Source organism: Chionomys nivalis, chromosome 23 (assembly GCF_950005125.1).
Source record: "Chionomys nivalis chromosome 23, mChiNiv1.1, whole genome shotgun sequence".
Taxonomy (NCBI): domain Eukaryota; kingdom Metazoa; phylum Chordata; class Mammalia; order Rodentia; family Cricetidae; genus Chionomys; species Chionomys nivalis.
In genome coordinates this window covers 15,011,974-15,032,259 of record NC_080108.1, presented here as the reverse complement: position 1 = coordinate 15,032,259, position 20,286 = coordinate 15,011,974, and the positions used below count along the sequence as shown (strand labels likewise).

Here is a 20,286-nt window from a genome sequence, read left to right as displayed (position 1 = left end):
GCTTGGCTGGTGCTTGACTGTCCGTACTTCATACTCCTCTGTGTGAATTTTTGTTCATTGCATTGCATATTCCTGTGCTGCTAACCTCTCTGTGAATTCCTGAGCTAGCCAGCTGGATGCCCGGAAATCCGCGGTCGCTGGGTTTTTGCTGCTCTTGAAGAACTTCAGAGTCTTAGGCAGCCTGTCGTCCTCCCAGTGCAGCCAGGCTATTGGCGTCACTCAGGTAAGGGCCACTAGATTGACTGGCTGCCGGACATTGCCTCAAGTCCAATAGCATATATTTTGTTGTTGTTCCTTCATGGGTCTCAGTAGCTCAGACCGCCCTAAATAAAATTACAGTAATCCACATACCTCTTGCTCCTGTGCGCTTGAATTGTTAAGTGTAAGAACTGTCTTCATCCCATACTTAATAATAGCAGATTTGCTCTATGTTAGACTGTTGTTGTCTGATGTGGCGGAGAAGAGCCTTTATGTAGCTGCTGAACCTAGACACTTGATTGAAATGTATATATAAAATTCATATATAAACCGGGGCGGTGGTGGCGCACGCCTTTAATCCCAGCACTCGGAAGGCAGAGACAGATGGATCTCTGTGAGTTTTCAGCCAGCCTGGTCTACAGAGTGAGTTCCAGGACAGGTTCCAAAGCTACAGAGAACTCCTGTCTCGAAAAACAAAAGAAAACAAAAACAAACTATATATTTAAATATTTAGAATGAAATAAAACAAAGAAATATTTCAGTTGTTTTATTGCTGTGAAGAGACACCATGACTACAGGAACTCTTATAAAGGAAAACATTTAATTGGGCCTGGCTTACCGTTCAGAGGTCCAGTCCGTTGTCGTCATGGTGGGACATGAAGGCGGGCAGGCAGACATGGTGCTGGAGCAATGATGAGCAGATTCAGCAGCAGCCCCAAGACTCCTGAGTAGACAAGCATGGTCAGCTGGCCCTGAGAGGCCCCTATTGCGAAGTTAGCCACGGTCCACACAGCTTCTTTCTGAATTCTGCATTCTTTAGTAGGGCTACCAATGGAAGCCTTTGGATATATTTATATGGAAGAGTGTTTTGCCTGCCTGTTAGTATGTGTACATCTAAACAAGACTATCTCTAAAGCTCTTCGGTGTTTGCGGATGTTAAGAGCTAGACTTTTATGAAAGTCTTAAGGTTTTTAATGAAATCATGAATAACATGACTACTGGGTTGTCATAACTACATTGCATGAGGTAATCTACTACCTGCCTGAGTGGTGCATTGTTCAAGTAAACCTTTTTAGAACAGCTTTAACCAGAATGAGTGACGTGGTGATGATGGTCACATCTGCCTGGGTCCTGTGTTTTAGCACAGGGAGAGCTAGGCCTGGGATGTTTCCCTGGCCAAGGACACATCCTCCGGAACAGACAACTGCTTTAGGAGGCTGGACACGAGCTGCACTCTCCCTTCCAGGTGCAGGTGGACGTGCATAGCCGCTACAATGCTGTTGCCAATGAAACCTTTTGCCTTGAGATCATAGACAGTTTGAGAAGATGCTTAGGACAGCAGGCTGATGTTCGGCTCCTGCTTTATGAGGTAAGTCAGGAAAGGGGAAAAATATGTGTCGACCCCTCCAGAGAACAATCCTTATATCAGTCTTTTTCTGGTTCTAGGAATACAGTAGATACGCCCTTGTGCAGTTAGAGTCAGTGGGTAGTAATAGTAAGTTGTAAAATTGTAAATAATTGATATGTCTTAACCATTTTAGTTTAATCTGAAATATTTAGATGTACAGCTAATATACCAATCTGAATTTCACACCAAGTTTGTCATTTGTGAGTTCTGTCTGTCATACACAGCATACCCTTACTTTATGGCCTCAAATTTCGCATACCTAAACTAGCATTAAAAACTTCCAAAGTGCTGGGCGGTGATGGCACACACCTTTAAGCCCAGCACTTGGGAGGCAGAGGCAGGCGGATCTCTGTGAGTTTGAGGCCAACCTGGTCTACAAAATGAGTTCCAGTATAGCCAGGATTGTTTCACAGAGAAACCCTGTCTTGAGAAGGGGAAAGAAAAAAAAAAAACCAACTTCCAAGAGCTGGGTATGGTGTCACATACCTTCGCTCTCGGTACTGGTGAGGCAGGATAGCTTAGTTAGTTTTGTGTTGCATGCTAACAGCTTGGCTAAGACAACTTCTAGGAAGAAGTGTTTAATTGGGGCTTACAGCTTCAGAGAATTTCTCCCGGTCATGGCGGGTAGCTTGGCAGCAGGCATGGTGCTGGAGCAGCAGCTGACCCCTTGTATCAGAATCCACCAACAAGAGGCAGGGGACTTTGAGGTGGTGGGAGGCTTTTGAAACCTCAAAGCCTACCTCTAGACACATCCAATCCTTCACAAAGGTTCCATCAGCTGGGGACCAAGTATTCAAGTATTCAGACATAAGCCTCTGGGGCGATTCTCAAACCACCACACAGAGGCAGGCAGAGCTACATCAAAAAGCAAAAACAGAACCAAGAAATTTTTGGTAGACTTAGAAGGTTCAGGGTTCGGCTTTCCCCTTTACAGTGTCTTACCTCAGATTCATCAGAGATTAATTTTAGAGTTGCCTTTCTTAAATTTCTAATACACTTAGCTCAACTTTAGTAAGAAGTCAGCCCTTCCTCCCTCCCTCCCTCCCTCCCTCCCTTGTTTTTTAGGTGCAGACCTGATTCAATCACATAACATAAAATGACAGAAGAGTTAGCAAGAAACAGAAAACAAATACATAGCCCAGCTGCTGCAAACAGGACCCAGTGATTGTGAAAGATACATTGCTATTTCTAGTATCTGAGGTAGTCAGGATGTCATGTATTTCAGTACAGATGTTCTGTGGAAGAGTGGAGACTATCAGACACTTTGAATAAGGAAGGTAGAGTGGGGCAGGGGCGGGGGGACTGGGAGGAGTGGAAGGAGGGGAAACTGGTCAGGATGTAGTATATGAGAGAAGAATAAATTAAGAAAATTAAATTAAAAACCAAATAAGGATCAAAGTTATTTCAGAGAACAGTGTTTATTGTTTTTGGGTTTTTTGTTGTATTTTCTTGTTTGTTTTTGTTTGTTTTTGGTCCTCCCCAATAGGATCTCATGTAGCCCAAGCTGGCCTCACATTCTCTGTGCAGCTGATGACCTTTAATCCTTGATGTGTTACTTGCCTCTGCTGCCCCAAGTGCTAGGAGTACAGGTAGTGCTCATTTGTCATCTTAGAACAATATTTATTGAGCTACAGAAGTTGATAGATACTGGGATCTTCAGGTTTATTGTCAAAATAGGGAGAATTTAAAAAAGTTGTTTTAGGGTGGCTGGAGAGATGGCTCAGGAATAGAGCACTGGCTGTTCTTCCAGAGGTCCTGAGTTCAATTCTCAGCAACCACATGGTGGTTCACAACCATCTGTAATAAGATCTGGTGTCCTCTTCTGTACTGCAGGATACATGAAGGAAGAAACCTATATACATAATAAAAATCTTTAAAAAAATTTTTTAGGTTAGGAAGGTGGCAGGGAGGGTCAAATGCTTGTTGCTGAGAGGTGGAGATAGGAGGATTCTGGGGCTGACTGGCCAGGCAGCTACAAAGTCCAGGTTCCCTGAACGATGCTGCCTCAAAAACTAAGGTACAGAGTGGTTGTGGAAGACACTCAGTTCTGACCTTTAGCCTCCATATGTACACAGGCACACGCGCACACACATGCACAGAGATTGGTTTAGTAGTAGTGCCGATTCTACTGTTCATATATACGCATGTGTGCAAAATTTATATAGGTTGGTCATCTGACTTTATGCTTGTAATCATTTTCTCATTTCATTACATTTTCTCTGGCAGCATGACTTTTAAAGCCAAATGAAATGTTCTGGGGGCAGTGCATAGTAATTGAACTACAAAGTTCGTGGCATGCCTTTGCAAACACTGAAACTCTCTCCCTCTCCCTCTCTCTCCTGCATGCTGCCAGTGAGCCACACATCTAGCCCTTAATTTTTTAAGGTTTATTCTTTTTTATTTTTAATTGTGTGTATGTGAATGCAGGTTCCTGCAAACGTCAAGGAGCTGGAGTTACAGGCAGTTGTGAGCTCTTGGTGTTGGTACTGGGAATGGAACTTAGATTCTCTGCAAGAGTAACAAATGCTCTTAATCACTGAGCTATTAATTGGGGGGAGCTAAGCATAACGACCCCATCTATAACCCTAGCACTGGGGTGACCAAGGAAGATGAATCATAAAAATTCATGAAAGTCTGGGCTACATAGGCTTTGTTATGCATGCAAGCACACATGCTCAGGCAATACATGCATGCACAGACACATACACAGCACGCATGCTCAGGCACATACACACATGCATGCACAGACATACACACATGTTGCACAGGCACATACATGCATGCATAGACACATGCTGCAAGGCACATATACACAGACATATACAGGCACATACATGCATGCACAGGCTCATGTACACATGCATGCACAGGCACATGCTGCAGAGATACATACTTGCTCAAACAACATTCCTTTATGAGAAAATCTTTTAGAACCAGGCAGTGGTGGTGCACTCCTTTGATCCCAGCACTCAGGAGGCAGGGGCAGGAGGATCTCTGTGAGTTTGAGGCTAGCCTGGTCTATAAGTCGAGTTCCAGGACAGCCAAGGCTGTTAAATTGAGAAACCCTGTCTCAACGCCCCCCACCCCCCAAATCTTTTAGAAACTCTCAGCAAACTAAATTCAGGAAGGAGCTTCCTCATCCTTAGAATACTGACAGGAAGAGTGTTGTCCCCCTGGTGAGGAATGAAGCTGTTTATTCTCAGTGACTGATTCAGCATCATAGTTGAGGTGCTGTCTGCTACAAGACAAGGGAAAATAAAGGCATACAAATTAAAAGGAGAAACTAAAGCTGTGCTGCGTTGTGCAGCATCAGCAAAACCAAACAATAACCACTGTTAAAGTGCTTTCGTAAGATACATGTCAGTGTATGCTCTGAGAAGAGCAACAGCCTGGGAAGGTTTGTGGAAATTACACACCCTAGCACTGAATAGCTAGAAATGGAAATAAAATCGTTAAAAAAAATTGAAAGGAAACACTTAAGCCTCCAAATGTTGTGAGAGAAGAATAAATAAAATAAATAATAAAATTTCTTTTTCTTTTGTTTATTAAAGAATAAATAAAAGAAAGATAAGACATGCCTACAGGTTGCTCAATATTGGTAGTATTTTAAATCTCAAATCTGTAGTTGCAGTGTGAACTCAGAATGCTGGTTTTTTTTTTTTTTTTTGATTGAGGGTTTTTTTTTCTTTTGTTGTTGTTATTGTGTTTGCTTGTTTGTTTTGAGACAGGGTTTCTCTGTAACAGTTCTGGCTGTCCTGGAACTCGCTTTGTAGACCAGGCTGGCCTCAAACTCACAAAGATCCTCCTGCCTCTGCCTCCTGAGTGCTGAGATTAAAGGTGCAAGCCATCACCGCCTGGCTCAGAATACTGTTTTTAGAGTGTACGTGTAAAGTAAGAAAAATTTATGGGTTGCAGAGATGGCACAACATTAAAGGGTGCTTCAGCTCTTCAGAGAACCTGAGGTTTTGTTTTAGGTGGCTCGTAACTGCCTATAATTTCAGCTCTGGGGAATCCAGTGTCCTCTTCTGACCTCCACAGGCACCCACACACATCTGGCACATCGTCACCCCCACCCCACACAGACAACACATTTAAAAAGAACCGAGAACCGAGTAAGAGAAAGAATAATCTTGTCCCCGTGTTGCTCCTAGGGCTTCTACGATGTTCTTCGCCGGAACTCCCAGCTGGCCAGTTCGATCATGCAGACTCTCTTCTCACAGGTGAGCTGTCTTTATGGCTTGTAGGGATCAGATGAGATAGGATGATGCTTTTCAGACTTGTAAATACAGCACACTCACAACTAGGATGCGAGTGAATTGTAGGCACGCCTTGCTTCACTGACCTGCTGCTGTCTTGCTAGCCTCTAAATCTTCCTTGAAGTCTCAGTCTTCTCCTTAAATCAGGACACTTTATGGAACTATTCAGTTTTATTATATACATGTTTTGAGACATGGGTGTAGTCCAGGCTGCACTCAAATGATTATGTAGTTGAAGCTGTCTTGATTTTTTCTGAGTTTTAATTCTACTGTTCAAGTACTGGGATTTCAAACATCCATCACCACTTCAGGCTTCAGAAAATTGCTTGGTTGGTTCTTTTGAGGTAGGGTCTCACTATATATCCCTGCCTGTCCAGGGTGGTGGTGGCCCACGCCTTTAATCCCAGCATTTGGGAGGCAGAGGCAGGTGGATCTCTGAGTTCGAGGCCAGCCTAGTCTACAAGAGCTAGCTCCAGGACAGGCTCCAAATGTACAGAGAAACCCTGTCTCGAAAACCCCCTCCAAAAAAAAAAAAGTATTTGCCATCACACCTTAGTTAGGGTTCTGTTTCTGTGAAGAGATACAACTCTTACAAAGGAAAACATTTAATTGGGGCTGGTTTACAGTCCAGAGGGTTAGTCCATGGTTTAATCCATGGCTGGAAGCATGATGGCATGCAGTGAACATGGTACTGGAAAAGGAGCTGAGAGTTTCATATCTGGATCACAGAGCACAGGCAGAGAACTGACTTGAATTTCTGAGACTTCAAAACCCACCCCCTGTGACATACATCCTCCAACAAGGCCACACCTCCTAATAGTGCCACTCACTATAGGCCTATGGGGGCCACTTTTATTCAAATCACCACAGCACCCAACTCAAAAGATGTTTTAAATCAATGACACACTTGAAAGGACCATCAAGATGAGCCGAGTAACTTCTCAAGATTCTTGTATTAAGCATTATCAAAATCTTTTTTAACCAGCTATATAACATTTATTCTCCACTGGGAGGGCTCAGGTAGGCCCCTAGTCCATCATTTTCCTGCAATTAGATGTGAATTGATAGGAGCCCATCCCCATTGCTTCATGGTAATTCTAGGGGGAAGAAATCCATTTGAAATTAAGGTCTTAGATATTAAGCTACTGGAAGGCCTTTGCTCTCGGAAACTCCTCACTGGGTTTTGGTGTGCTCCTCTGGATAATGTGGCCCGGTAGCTAAATCATATCTTCCAGGCATCATCACACTGTAACAAGAACTGAAAATGTGTCTGGGGCATAGAGCAGCGCTTTCCAACATAGCTCAGTGTGTGGACCAGTAAAACCCTGCAGACTTCAGGAGAGGACAGACAGACCCAAATGAGAGCCAAGATTTATTTTAAGGCTCTGTTGTGTTTGAAGATCTTTGTGCGTACTGTAATGGCTAAGCCTCATATAGCTTTATTTCATCAGCAGACTCGGTTTTCAATGGAGACCTAAGACTTGGGTCGCTGCCACGACCAGTAGTAGAGATAGCGCTGGTTTATGAGACCGATGCGCTGCCTGCTGCACTAGCGAGGCACCTAGTTCTGGTTTAGACTCAGAGGCAATACTCTTTTTAAGAATCTCATCCGTTGGCAGCTTCGCACATGTATGTAATGTATCTTGATCATGTTTGCACACACCCCAGCTCCCCCGGGCATCCCCTAATGCATCCCCGTTCCACCTTCAGGCTTTCCTTGTTCTTTTTCTAACCCACTGGGTCCATTGATGCTGATTTGCCCCTGTATTTCTCATCAGATTTTCTGAAACTGCTGGTTGCCTTTGCAGGTCTAGAGATAGATAAGAAGGGAGTAAGAGTAAAGCAGAAAAAGTTGCCTTGATCAGGGCTGTGCCGGCAGCGCTTTGAAAGGCTGTGGGCAGGCCAAGCCATAGAAATCGGTTACATCATTCTTTGGGCCGTTGGGAGATGTGTCTTAGAAGGCTCCGGTGCCGTCAGTTCGAACCGTTAAATACTCAGGAAGTATTCACAAGTCCTGATTTTTCTGTTCCATTGTACAGTTAAAGTTGTTCTATGAGCCAGAACCTGATCTGCTGCCTCCTCTGAAGCTGGGAGCTTGTGTTCTGACCCAAGGAAGTCAAATCTTTCTACAAGAACCGCTGGTAAGACTTCCCCGCCCCGGCAGCCCCTGGCTCACCACTGTCAGTGATGAGGTTGACCACAGTAGGTCCCACCCTCCCCGAACCTTTTCTACTTCTTTCAGGGAGTTTTTACTCTTAACTTTGCCGTATCCATTATCAGTGACCTGTTTTAAGATTTATTCATCGTGTGTCATGTGTATGAGTATTCGTCTGCATGGCTGTATGTGCATCATGGGTGTGCCTGGTGCTTAGAGGCCAGAAGAGGTCACTGGATCCCCTGGAACTGAGTTACAGCCAGTTGTGAACCATAGTGTGGTTGCTGGAACTTGAACCCAGGTCCTCTACAGGAGTACCAAGTGCCACTGCTGAGCCAGCTCCCTGCTTTGATCTCTTGGTCACCGTCTCCCTGTTAGCACTTCACTAGTCATGACAACCACCTCTTCCTAAGAGTGTCGTATCTGTCCCTTGCAGAGCTTTGGTTATACGCTGATGGAAGCAGAGGTGCATGCAGGAGTCAATAAATCTGGTTCCTTAGTCTGGAGGGAATGCGTGGCTTCAGTTGAGCTGCGGTGTGCGTTCTGGTGAACTCTAGAGAGACTAGGCCAGGGCTCCGTTCTCAGCTAGCTGCAGAACGGTGGGAAGAGATGGCAAAAAAGTGAAACGCCCCACAAGTGACTAGGAAAATGGGGAGAGGTTGAGTTATCCCATCTGGTCTTCGTTAATGTAGTAGCTTCAGTGCCATGAGGAGATGCCGTATTGGTGTCCTGAAGATTCCCTCAGCACAAACCCGTCTCTGAACAGCTTTCAGGACTGGGAGCTGGAGGCCGGTTAGCTTCCCAGTGGGGCTCTCACGGTGTTGGCCTCAAGTCAGAGAGCACGTGGAGTTTCCTTCTGAAATGTTAGCGCCTTACGGGGCCAGTTCTCGGGAAACACCGCTGTTGGTTCAGTCTTTCAGAAGAAACACACTTCCCCAGCTTTGCTAATTCAGATGCATCTGCCATGTGGTGCCAGTGAGTCCCACGAGCTGTGGAACAGTGCTGTAGGTGGTTGTTTCTCGTTTGCTTCTAGGATCACCTGCTGTCTTGCGTTCACCATTGCTTGGCCTGGTATAAGAGCAGAGTGATCTCCCTGCAACAGGGGGATGAAGGAGAGGAAGAAGAGGGGCTGTGCCATGAGCTGGACGACATGCTGGAGTCCATTACTGTCAGAATGATTAAGAGTGAGCTAGAAGACTTCGAGCTGGTAATTGCTGGGCCCTCGGCTGTACGGACCGACGGAGGCTTTAGCAGTGCGCTAATTTGTATTTGTCTTTTAGGATAAATCAGCAGATTTTTCTCAGAGCACTAGCGTTGGCATCAAGAATCATATCTGTGCCTGTCTCATAATGGGAGTGTGTGAAGTTCTAATAGAATATAATTTCTCCATCAGTAACTTCAGGTAAGGGTTATTGTGACCCTTCATATAGTTTTATCATTTGCTGGTTTACTCTAGCGTCACGTTAGTGCTAGGATTAAAGTGCTGGGATTAAAGATGTGTGCCACCACACTCAATGTTCTTTCTACCGGGCCTGTGAATTTTGTCTTCCTGCAAGCTTTCATTTATTCAAAGTTGCCAGATCTTCAATTCAAGTACTACTGACTCTTAATAGAAGGATTTTATTGGGGGTAGTACTGAGCTTCCATGAACTTTGGAAGAAATCAGAGGAAAGAAAAAAGGCTCCGGAGGTTGCTGTGACTTGGGAGTGCCATGCTAATGAGGGCCCATTAACTCACAATGCCTATGGGGCTCTCCATCTTCTCCTGGAAACTAAGGCACAAGGAGCTGATGCTGCATGTCTTTGCTCTCTCTTCCCTTTGGTGCAGCAAGAGTAAGTTTGAGGAGATTCTGAGCCTATTTATGTGTTACAAGAAGTTCTCTGACATCCTCAATGAAAAAGCTGGTAAAGGCAAAACGAAAATGACCAGCAGGACAAACGATAGCCTCTTGTCCATGAAGTTTGTGTCTGATCTTCTCACTGCTCTCTTCAGGTAAGAGTCTCCTTGTGCCGAGAGGCAGTTCAGTAAAGGGAACGTGTGCCCAGTTTCCCCGCATTGCCTATCTGGAGTCACAGTGCATGCCTATTACGTACAGTAGGAAATAAGTTAGGAGGTTTAGTTTTCTTCACAAGAAAATTGCATCACTCAAGGTAGGCTTTCTAAAGAGGGAGGTGTACCTCAGCATCATTAAAGCAGACGGGAAGCCGTGGCCTAGTGAGTGAGAAGCATGAATTCTAGGCCAGCACTCACTACGTGGCTGTATCTCACCCCATTTTTTTTTTGGACAGGATCATGTTCAGTTGCCCAGTCAGCCTTAAACTTGCAATCCTCCTGTCTCAACCTCCCAGGTGCTGGGATTACAGGCTGCACCACCAGGCTCAGCTCCTTCCTTCCTCCCTTTACTCTCTCTCTAGAGACAGCATCCATAGTCATGAAGAGAGTCTGTCTGTCTTGCGGTCCAGCAATGAATTTATGCACTATGCAGTGAACGTAGCTCTGCAGAAGGTACAGCAGCTAATACGAAGAGGGCATGTGAGTGGTCCTGATGGCCAAAACCCAGACAGGATCTTCCAGAACCTCTGTGACATAACTCGGTAAGCCGCTCTCACCTGCAAACTGGGAGCTTGTGTGTTGTGGATTCTGCAAGACAGGAAATTCGGGAGAGATGATTGGGCATGTATCAGGAGTGAAAGCAGAGTATCTCGTAATGAGGCTTTTTTCTCTCTTGTGTGGCGGCTTTGTCTCATATAAAATCTCACTGCATTCTCAGGAGAGAAAAGGGTATTATTGCATAGTGACTGAATTGTGCATAAAATAAGCATGACATTCCTCACTGTACACACACTTGACAGCAGATTAAACACAAGAGATAAATGGCGCCTGTTCTGCAGCACCTGGCTACGAATGTAGTCATGGTGAACGGCCTTACAGAGCACATGGCCATCGAGAATAAGGTGTTACATCCCTGCTATACATTGAATCCTACTTAGCTATAAATACAGAATAGGGGCTGGAGATGTAGCTTACTTAAGAAAGCTTGTCCAGCAGGCGTGGGGCCCTGGGTTTGCTCTCCAGCAGTGTGTAAAGCCAGGTGCGGTGGCACAAGCCTGGGTCAGAACTTAGCCACACAGCAAGTGTGAGAGACAAGCCTGGCTGGGGACGGCTCTGAAGTTAAGGCTGTTCTTCCCGATGACCCAGTTCTATTTCCAGCACCCATTTGAACACAGTGGTTCAAAACCGACAGTAACTCAGTCCCAGGGAATCTGATACCTTCTGCAGGCATTGCACACACGTGGCCCTCAGACATGCATGCTGGCGAAAGCATTCATACACATAAAATTTAAAAAGGAAAAAAATTTAAGAGATAATCCTGGGTAATGAGGTCCTGTTTAACAATAAAAAACAAAAGGATACCATCTATCAATATTTGCAGCAAGAGGTGAACCTGAAAGACATGCTGGATCACGAAGGCTCTAGCCTTCTGCTCAATGATAGCACTTGCATAGGGTGACTTGTAAAACGCATAATTGTGGGAGAAGAAATGAGACCAGTAGTTGCTTTTAAATCAAGGAGGAGAGTTGACTATCAGGGAGGCATAGAAACACCTCAATGGTGAGGCAGTTTAATAGGTGTAAGTTTCTGAAACTTCACAGAACCTTTGTTTATACAGGATAAAGTGTACTATATCTAGATTGACATTAATGGTTCGTGTTGACAACCTTCCCACTCTTTAGGGTCTTACTGTGGAGATACACGTCCATTCCTACCTCAGTGGAAGAGTCAGGAAGGAAAGAGAAAGGAAAGAGCATCTCACTGCTGTGCTTGGAGGGTTTGCAGAAGACGTTCAGCGCCGTGCAACAGTTCTATCAGCCCAGGATCCAGCAGTTTCTCAGGGCTCTGGGTAGGCATTACAATTGCTTTGGTTTCTCCATAACCAGACCCTTTGAGTCTACCCATTCACCTACCAGGGAACTCCTGAGAACGACCCTAAGGCTGCTGAGGGGTGACATAGAGTGGATTCAGGGTCCGAGAAGGGCCCTGGGGCTAAGGGTGACATCTAGTGGATGCAGGATCTGAGAAGGGCCTGGGGCTGCTAAGGGTGACATCTAGTGGATGCAGGATCTGAGAAGGGCCCTGGGGCTGCTGAGGGTGACATCTAGTGGATTCAGGATCTGCACTTAACTGCAAATGGTGACAGCATTAAGAAAGCTGGGCATGGTGGCGCACGCCTTTAACAGTACTTGGGAGTCAGAGGCAGGTGGATCTCTGTGAGTCTGAAGCCAGCCTGGTCTACATAGTGACTTCTAGGACAAGCAAGAGCTACATAATAAAGAGGCCCTGTCTCAGTCCCCACAAAAAGAAAGTGAAATTTAGAAACATTTAAATCAACCTCCAGACTTTTTTTTTTATTCTAAAATTTTAGCTATCCCTAGGCGTGATGACTCAGACCTGTAATCCCAGTACTTGGAAGCTAAGTCAGGATCACAAGTTCGAGGCCAGACACGGCTCATAATGAATATCTGGACTGTGAAACCCAGTCTCAAAATAATATAATTCTAAATATTAGTTCCCTCCAAAGTTGGGGTGTGGTGTAGTACATGCATAAAAAAACCCTAGCACTCAAGGGGGAAAGGCAGGAAGAGAACCACAAATTTGAGACTGCATAATAATTTCTAGGATGGCAGAGGCTACAGAGTGAGACCCTACCAAAACCAAGTGTGTGTGTGTATTACATATTTTATGTACATTGATATTCTCCCTGCATGTATGTCTGTGTGAGGGTATCAGATTCCTTGAACAGGAGTTATAGACAGTTATGAGCTGCCATATGGGTGCTGGGACTTGAACCCAGGCCCTCTGGAAGAGCAGCCAGCACTCCCAACCACTGAGCCATCTCTCCAGCCCCTATATATATGTTTTTAAATTAAAAACAAACAAAAAGTGCCTGAGCCTGGAGAGGTGGCTCAACAGTTAAGAACACTTGCTGCTTTTCCAGAGGACATGGATTTGATTTCCAGCACTCTCATGGTGGCTCACTCCAGTTCCAAGGGGATCTGATGCCCTCTTCTAGCCTCTACAGTTACGTGGGTAACTGCATACACATGGTGCACAGATACACACGCAGGCTAAATACCCAAACACATAAAATTAAAATAAAGGAAAAATTCTATGTAATAAGAGGCTGTTTATTCCCAGCTGCCCAGCCCTGAAACCACACAGAAACTGTATTAATTAAATCACTGCTTGGCCCATTAGCTCTAGCTTCTTATTGGCTAACTTTTACATCTTAATTTAACCCATTTCTATTCAGCTTTGTAATACTAAGTGGTTTACCGGGTATAGTTCCATTCAGCATCTGTCTCTGGTGGGGTTATATGGCTTCTCCTGACTCTGCCTTCTTTCTCCCAGCATTCAGTTTAGTTTTCCCCACCTAGCTCTGTTCTGCCCAGCTATAGGTCCAAAGCAGTTTCTTTATTCATTAACCAATAAAAGCAACACAGACAGAAGGACCTCCCACACTAATTCTAAGTAAACAGAGGACTGAGAACACAGCCTAGTTGGCAGAGCGCTTACCTAGCACATATGAGGACCTAGGTTCAATCCCTAGTACCAGAGTGCGGGGTGGTTGGTGTGGGAGCCGAAAAAGAGCTGTTATCCCGGCATTTAGGAAGCTGAGACGGGGATTACAGGTTCAGGGCTTACATAGGACGTTCCAGGCTGGGTTGGGTTATTACTTTGACCTTGTCTCAACAAAAACAAAACAAAAACCTAAGCCAGTTTGAAAAAAGATAGGATTCTTTCCATTTCCAGATGTCACAGGCACAGAAGAAGAGGGAGAAGAAGCAGGTGTCACTGTCACTCAGAGAGCTACATTTCAGATCCGGCAGTTTCAGGTGAGAAGCTTGGGGAAGCAGTTATGTTAGCCTCTTACAGGAGGAGTCAGACAGGAAGTAACAGGCGGCCCTTAGATGTTGGGAAGGCTCCAGTGAGGATCCAGGAGGCAGAACTCGGGGCCTCTGAGAATCCTTTCTAAGGTGACAGAGAAAGGAGCCAACTCTCAGGGCAGGTGTTTTGGTTTGATTGTATGGTATGATTTGGCCTTGTCCAGTGGATACCTGGACTGGAAAACCGAAGCCTGTGAAGTTTCTTACCTGTAATTGTCTGAGTATCAGAGTGTCCCGTGACCAGGGTTTCTTTAACAGATGATGGTTAACGTTCCTGCTGTGTCCCGGGACTTTCTGTTGCTGGAACACTGACAGGAACAGAAGAGGTAAAGCTCCTATAGGGAGCTCCACTGTAGTCAGGAAGACTGCTGAACGAATAGTTGAATCAGACTGATTCCACAGTCGGCACAGGCGTCAGGGGAGCTGAGTTTGGGGCCTGGTCTAGCCTTAAGGTCAGAGGCTGAGCTCCAGCTCCAAGCAGATGAGAACCACCAGAAACTAGTTTGTTCCCCGTGTACTGCAGGGAGTAAGACAAGAGCCGGCCCTGGTTTTCAAGAGAACTCTCAGTCTATAGTTAAACAGAAAACTGCTGCTCACTCCAGGTTTCCTTCCCGATTTTTATCCCCTTGGGATTACATAGCTTTGAATCCTTCTGTTCCAGCCGTGAGGCTTTCTGGGTAGATGGCTCTTCTCTGGTACAAAATGTCTACTCCATCTGTGTGCATCCACTCCTTTTGCAGAGGTCCCTGTTGAACTTGCTGAGCAGTGAAGAGGAAGATTTTAACAGCAAAGAGGCCTTGCTGCTCATCGCGATTCTCTCCACCTTGTCCAGGCTGCTGGAGCCCTCCTCTGCTCAGGTAGCAACCGTGTTGTTGAGTCCCTGTTAGGACCGGTCAGAAGGCAAGAACCGTGTCATCATAAAGGCATACAGCTAGGGCTGAGGCTGTGACTGCTCGGTAGGACCCGTGCTTACCTGTACACAGCCCTGTCTGGTCCCTAGACACAAATCTGGTGTGACGGCGCATGCCTGTTACAAAGGAAGACCGCACACTCAGGGCTATCCTTGGCTGCATAGCAAGTTTGAGGCCAGCTTACTTAAAAAAACAAAACAAAACAAAACAAAAAAAAACCAGAAGTATCCCTCTAACTGTGCTTTTGAAGGAGCTGTAGGGTGTGTCTTTTCCTATACATTGTTTCTGTCAGAGCACATGCAGCCAGAGATGGTCAAGAGCATACTGGTTTTGTTTGTTTCGTCGACTATAAACACTGTTTATATCAGACAGGTTTGTCTTTGGTGGCCTCAGCCTTTTTAGCACGGTTGGTTCTTTCTCAATCCTCTTGATGTTTCTGCCTCTTCTGAAATGACAGAGCTTTAATCGTGAAGGTAGCTGAAGTTCAGCGTTTGGATTTCGTAGGGAAAAAGCAAAGTTTGAGGAGAATTTAGCAAATGATATGCCATTGAGTGTGACCACAATCCCAAAGTAGAAGTAACTGCAGAGATGGATTGTACGTATATATGTGTTAGGTGTGTGTACATACAGATTGCCCATCCAAATGAGCGTTCACACATAAAAAGAATGAGAGAAGGACTGTTTTGGTGGGTCTCTTCAACAGTAGTATCTCCACAGGGCAGTAAAGGATGCCATAGGAGCCAGCAATCCATCCATATCCATCCTGTCCTGTTGAAGCTCTAGGAGCCAAGGCTCGTCGTGTGGGCTCTTGCCCCCAGGAACTGCTGTTCCCTGAGAGACTGTCACCTATGGTGGGGGGGCATTTGAGAATTGGAGGGCAGAGGCTAATGTCCTAGATCCAGGTTAGCCTGGGAAAAGTTCCCTGTCTCCTCCTTCCCAGCTACAGTTCACCCATACTGAAACAGCTTCATTTGTTCATACCTCATTTGTTTTGTATAGAGAGGAAAAAAAAACTGGGAAAGGAACAGAATTGTGTGGTTGGGGGAGTTTGGGAAAAAATGAGTTTTGGGAAGACTGATGGATGGAAAATATTTAATCTGCTTTTCACCAACACCCCTTCCTATTTCGCTTCAGATTATGTCTTTAATTTCTTTCTTTTTTTTTTTTATGTTTTTGTTTGTTTTTGAGACAGGGTGCTGTGTAACCCAGTCTGGCCTTGAACTTGCTATGATTGCTAAGGATAACTCCTGGTTAGCTTTTTGTTAACTTGACACAAACTGGAAAGAGGGAAACTTAAGCGAGGGGCTGCCTCCAGGCAGGTCTGTGAGAGCATGATCTCGGTTAGTGGTTGATGAGGGTGAGCCCCTATGCACTATAGGTGACGCCATCCCTGGCGGGTGGTCCTGGGTTCTGTAAGAAAGCCAGCTGAGCAAGGCCATGGGGAGCAAGCCATTGAGCAGCACCCCTCCATAGTCTGCCTCAATTCCTGTCTCCAGATTCCTGCTTTGAGTTCCTGTCCTGACTTCTCTCCCTGCCAGACTGTGAGCTGTTAAACCAAACCAAAACAAACAAAAACCTATCCTCCTTGAGTTGACTTCAGTCAGAATGTTTTCTACAACAAAAGAAACCAAAATAGGACATGTTGAAGGAGACTCCCCAACCCCAGATTAGGGACAAACCTCACCCGAACACCTGTTCTCACAGATCTTTTTTTTTTTTTTTTTAATTTTTTTTTTAATATTTATTTATTTATTATGTATACAATATTCTGTCTGTGTGTATGCCTTCAGGCCAGAAGAGGGCACCAGACCTCATTACAGATGGTTGTGAGCCACCATGTGGTTGCTGGGAATTGAACTCAGGACCTTTGGAAGAACAGGCAGTGCTCTTAACCTCTGAGCCATCTCTCCAGCCCTCACAGATCTTTATTAAGCAGGAAAGAAAAGTTAAAGTGGCTGCTTTCTGGCTCAGGAAAACAGCAAATGACCTTGCAGGTGTATTTGGGGGGGCTCTGTTAGAAGGGACTAGAATGTGGTGTGGTAAAGGAGATAGAGGATGAGGAGCCGGGAAAGGGGGCGGGGATATTTGTCCCAAAGGGACAAAGGACCTGCCTCTGGGTAGAGGAGATGGACATGGGAAAATGACGTTTAGAAAGGTAAGCAGGGGCGGGGGAACCCCATGTTAGGATGTGTTTAATTTTAATTGAGTATTAATAAGGTAAACCAAAGGGGGCTTCTGATTGCTGAACTTTGGTGGTCAGCCTCAGGAGGAGGAAGTGGCCAAATAAGGGACTAGACCTTGGTGGCTAGGAATGCAACCTAATGGCTTAGCAAGGCGAGGGAAAGGGGAGAAGGACACAGCCTGCCAGAGCCACCTGCTCGAGTGAGCCAGTGCCCCTTCAGGTCTTTCTGCCTCCGCTCCCAGGTGCTAGTGTTACAGGCATGCATCAGAAGCACCCTTAACAATTGATCTACATCCCTAGTTCCTACCATTTTTTTTTCTTCTGTTATTGGTGATTTTAATTGCATTCTAAGTGGGTAATAAAGTTGGGTAGTTTGAAAACGAGGCATTGTAACAATGTTTATCAGTAACTAGTCTCTCCTACTCATCCCCTCTGTGTGTTCTTTTTAAATAAGCAAACAACTTAATCTTGCCTGGGTCTTTCAAGGTTTTCCTATGGAAGTAAATACAAAGGTAGGTTCTTAGGCCAGTCCCCACCACTCTCACAACAGAGTCCTTCTGCGTCCCAGTTACTTCATTAACACGGGGTTCTGGGGGGCTTTTAGTGTCAGTTCCTAAAGACCTTTAGTTATTGGCCTTTTCCCTGCCAATAAACCAAAGCTGTAGTTGTCTGTACTTAATTAACTGTCCCTGCTTCTCGGTGCCTGCGAGCCTGGTTCAGATTCCTGTTACCCCAAAACCTCACATCTCCTTCGCCTACAAAATCATGTGTTCCTTCCTCCTTTACCCTCTTCTCCCCCTTCTTTTCTGTTTCTATAGCCAAGATCTTCTCCCACACCTCTCTGCAGCCAAATGACCATTAAAGTATCTGAAGTATCAGGACAAGATATGTAGCCCTGGACAACCGTGGTAGCAACAGCGGAGGCTCAGAGATGAGAACTCAGATCCAGATCTCAGGACATTTAGTACTTAATGACACAGACATTGAGTATCCAGCCATGTGCTGTGGGAAATGTCACTACTTCTCATCTCGGACTCATTTCTATGCCGTTATGTAGCTGAATAAATCCAGGCACAGTCTTGGTAGGTGATTGATTAGGTCTAGAAGGGACTAAGGATTTTTCTGTTCTGACAAAAATATGTTTAGTTTAGTTTTGTTTAATAGAAAAGAAAACAGGGTCTGACTTTGTAGCCCTGGCTGGCCTAGAACTCAGTGTGTAGATTGGGGTGGCATTCAACTCACAGAGATCTGCCTGCTTCTGCCTCCCAAGTGCCACCATACCCAGCACCATTTTCTTTAATAACTGAAGGTCTTTTGTTTAGTTTATGCAGATGTTATCCTGGACGTCTAAGATTTGCAAGGAATACAGCCGGGGTGAGTTTCCTGCCTCCCTTCCTGATGGCTTTATACAGAATCACCATCACCAAAACCTGTTAGAGAAGGGTTCCCTTTACAGCGTCACAAGCATGGCCAGTCTGCAAAAGCCGTAACAATGTGTGATTCACACTTCCTTCCCTTCCTGCTCCTAGAGGATGCCTCATTTTGTAAGAGTTTGATGAGCCTCTTCTTCAGCCTGCATGTCTTACATAAGAGTCCTGTCACCCTACTTCGTGACTTGTCCCAGGATATCCATGGGCAGCTGGGAGACATAGACCAGGTAGCACAGCAAGTATAGTGTGGCATCCTGTGTGGGGAGTGAGGTCAAGGCAGTGGCCACTGGTCTTAGGTCTTGCCTCTTTCCCTTTCCAGGATATAGAGATAGAGAAGACAAACCACTTTGCAGTAGTGAATCTGAGAACAGCTGCCCCCACTGTCTGCGTGAGTGCTGATGTGATCCGTGGCAAACAGCCCTTGCTGTCCCTTCCGCCCAGCTCCGTCCACCTAAAGAGTGCTACAGTGGCTTGTGTCCTCGGGCCTGGAGGGTCCTGTGGGTGCAGCGCTTGCTATTGCCCCAGCAATGTGAACCATGCCACACGCTCTTTTCTTTCCACAGTTACTCGTTCTGAGTCAGGCCGAGAAAGTCCTAGAAGAAGTGGACTGGTTAATCGCCAAGATTAAGGGCTCAGTGAACCAAGAAACCCTATCTGCTGAAGTGACTCCAGGTGGGGATTATAATAAGGTGGAGCCCTTGAACTAATTTTCCTGAGGTGGTTTGCTCTACTTCTCCTTTACTGTTAACGAGGAGGCTGAACTGCATCAATTTCGTTTCTCTTCAGAAGCTGCCTCTTCTCAAGCAGTCCCGTCAAATCCTCTCGTGGAGAAAGCCATCGTCATGCAGCTGGGGACCCTGGTTACGTTCTTCCATGAACTGGTGCAGACGGCCCTGCCGTCAGGCAGCTGCGTGGACACTTTACTAAAGGACCTGTCCAAAATCTACAGCACCCTAACAGCGTTTGTCAAATATGTGAGTTTTTGGAAGATAATCTGGCCTGCCCTACTTTCTGTGCCCGCCGGCCAGGTGCAGAGTGCCTCAGAACACAGCTCTTGCCACAACATTGGCACAATTCCCTTTTCACTTGATCAGTAGTTAGTGGGGTTCTCCCCAGGTCAGGGGAGACGTACTTTAAGTCAGTGTTGTCTGGCACGATGGATTTCACCTCTGGTGGGAATGACCATACCCATTTCTGGTCCTCGGTGAATCCAGGTGATGGGAACTGCAAAGTGTATGCTCTGTAAGTGATCTAGACTAAGTACCTAGGCATAGACGACACAGAACGTGCACTGCTGTTGTGCTCCAGCTGCTAAGCTACTGTGATGGAGACCCCGGGAGCCTGTCTTCTTTACTAGCAACTTAAGAGGACAGATTTACTTCCTAGCTGTAAGAACTCTGCCTGAAGGAGTCTTAAAGCATTGAGCTGGCCAAGTCAGAAGCAAACCTAGTTGTCTGGGAAGCTGTGTGTCTGGCCAGGCTATGCATGCTCCCTTTCCTCTGTAATCAGAGCAATGAGACGTGCTCCATGGCTGATGGGTAATCTAGGAAATCTTTGTTAGTGTCTACAGGTGTGTCAGAGCTCCAGAGGAATTCCCAACTCTGTGGAAAAGTTGGTGAGTTGACAGCAGCTTTCCTAAGGGTTGGGGAATAGTTCATTGCTACAGTCACACTCATATCCTTCTCCTTTGGTACAGGTGAAGCTGTCCGGCTCTCATCTGACGCCCTTGTGTTACTCCTTCATTTCTTATGTACAAGTAAGTGATCTGGAGGCAAGAAAGGACTTAATGGAGGGCTGGCGC

General features: G+C 45.7%; 1 protein-coding gene across 2 annotated transcripts in view; it reads left to right on the top strand.

Annotated features, from left to right (window-relative positions):
* The window catches only part of Fanci (FA complementation group I), a 51,649-nt gene that overhangs the window by 28,099 nt on the left and 3,264 nt on the right, over positions 1-20,286 (top strand). For both annotated transcript variants that reach the window (XM_057755909.1, XM_057755908.1), the window contains exons 17-34: positions 109-223; positions 1,445-1,567; positions 5,758-5,826; positions 7,902-8,003; positions 9,051-9,224; positions 9,298-9,419; positions 9,845-10,009; positions 10,432-10,611; positions 11,752-11,918; positions 13,829-13,911; positions 14,703-14,819; positions 18,378-18,429; positions 18,585-18,712; positions 18,805-18,873; positions 19,049-19,157; positions 19,272-19,459; positions 20,047-20,100; positions 20,182-20,241. In XM_057755909.1, coding sequence (XP_057611892.1) covers positions 109-223; positions 1,445-1,567; positions 5,758-5,826; positions 7,902-8,003; positions 9,051-9,224; positions 9,298-9,419; positions 9,845-10,009; positions 10,432-10,611; positions 11,752-11,918; positions 13,829-13,911; positions 14,703-14,819; positions 18,378-18,429; positions 18,585-18,712; positions 18,805-18,873; positions 19,049-19,157; positions 19,272-19,459; positions 20,047-20,100; positions 20,182-20,241 — 2,077 coding nt within the window. The remainder of the gene's footprint in view (positions 1-108; positions 224-1,444; positions 1,568-5,757; positions 5,827-7,901; positions 8,004-9,050; positions 9,225-9,297; positions 9,420-9,844; positions 10,010-10,431; positions 10,612-11,751; positions 11,919-13,828; positions 13,912-14,702; positions 14,820-18,377; positions 18,430-18,584; positions 18,713-18,804; positions 18,874-19,048; positions 19,158-19,271; positions 19,460-20,046; positions 20,101-20,181; positions 20,242-20,286) is intronic.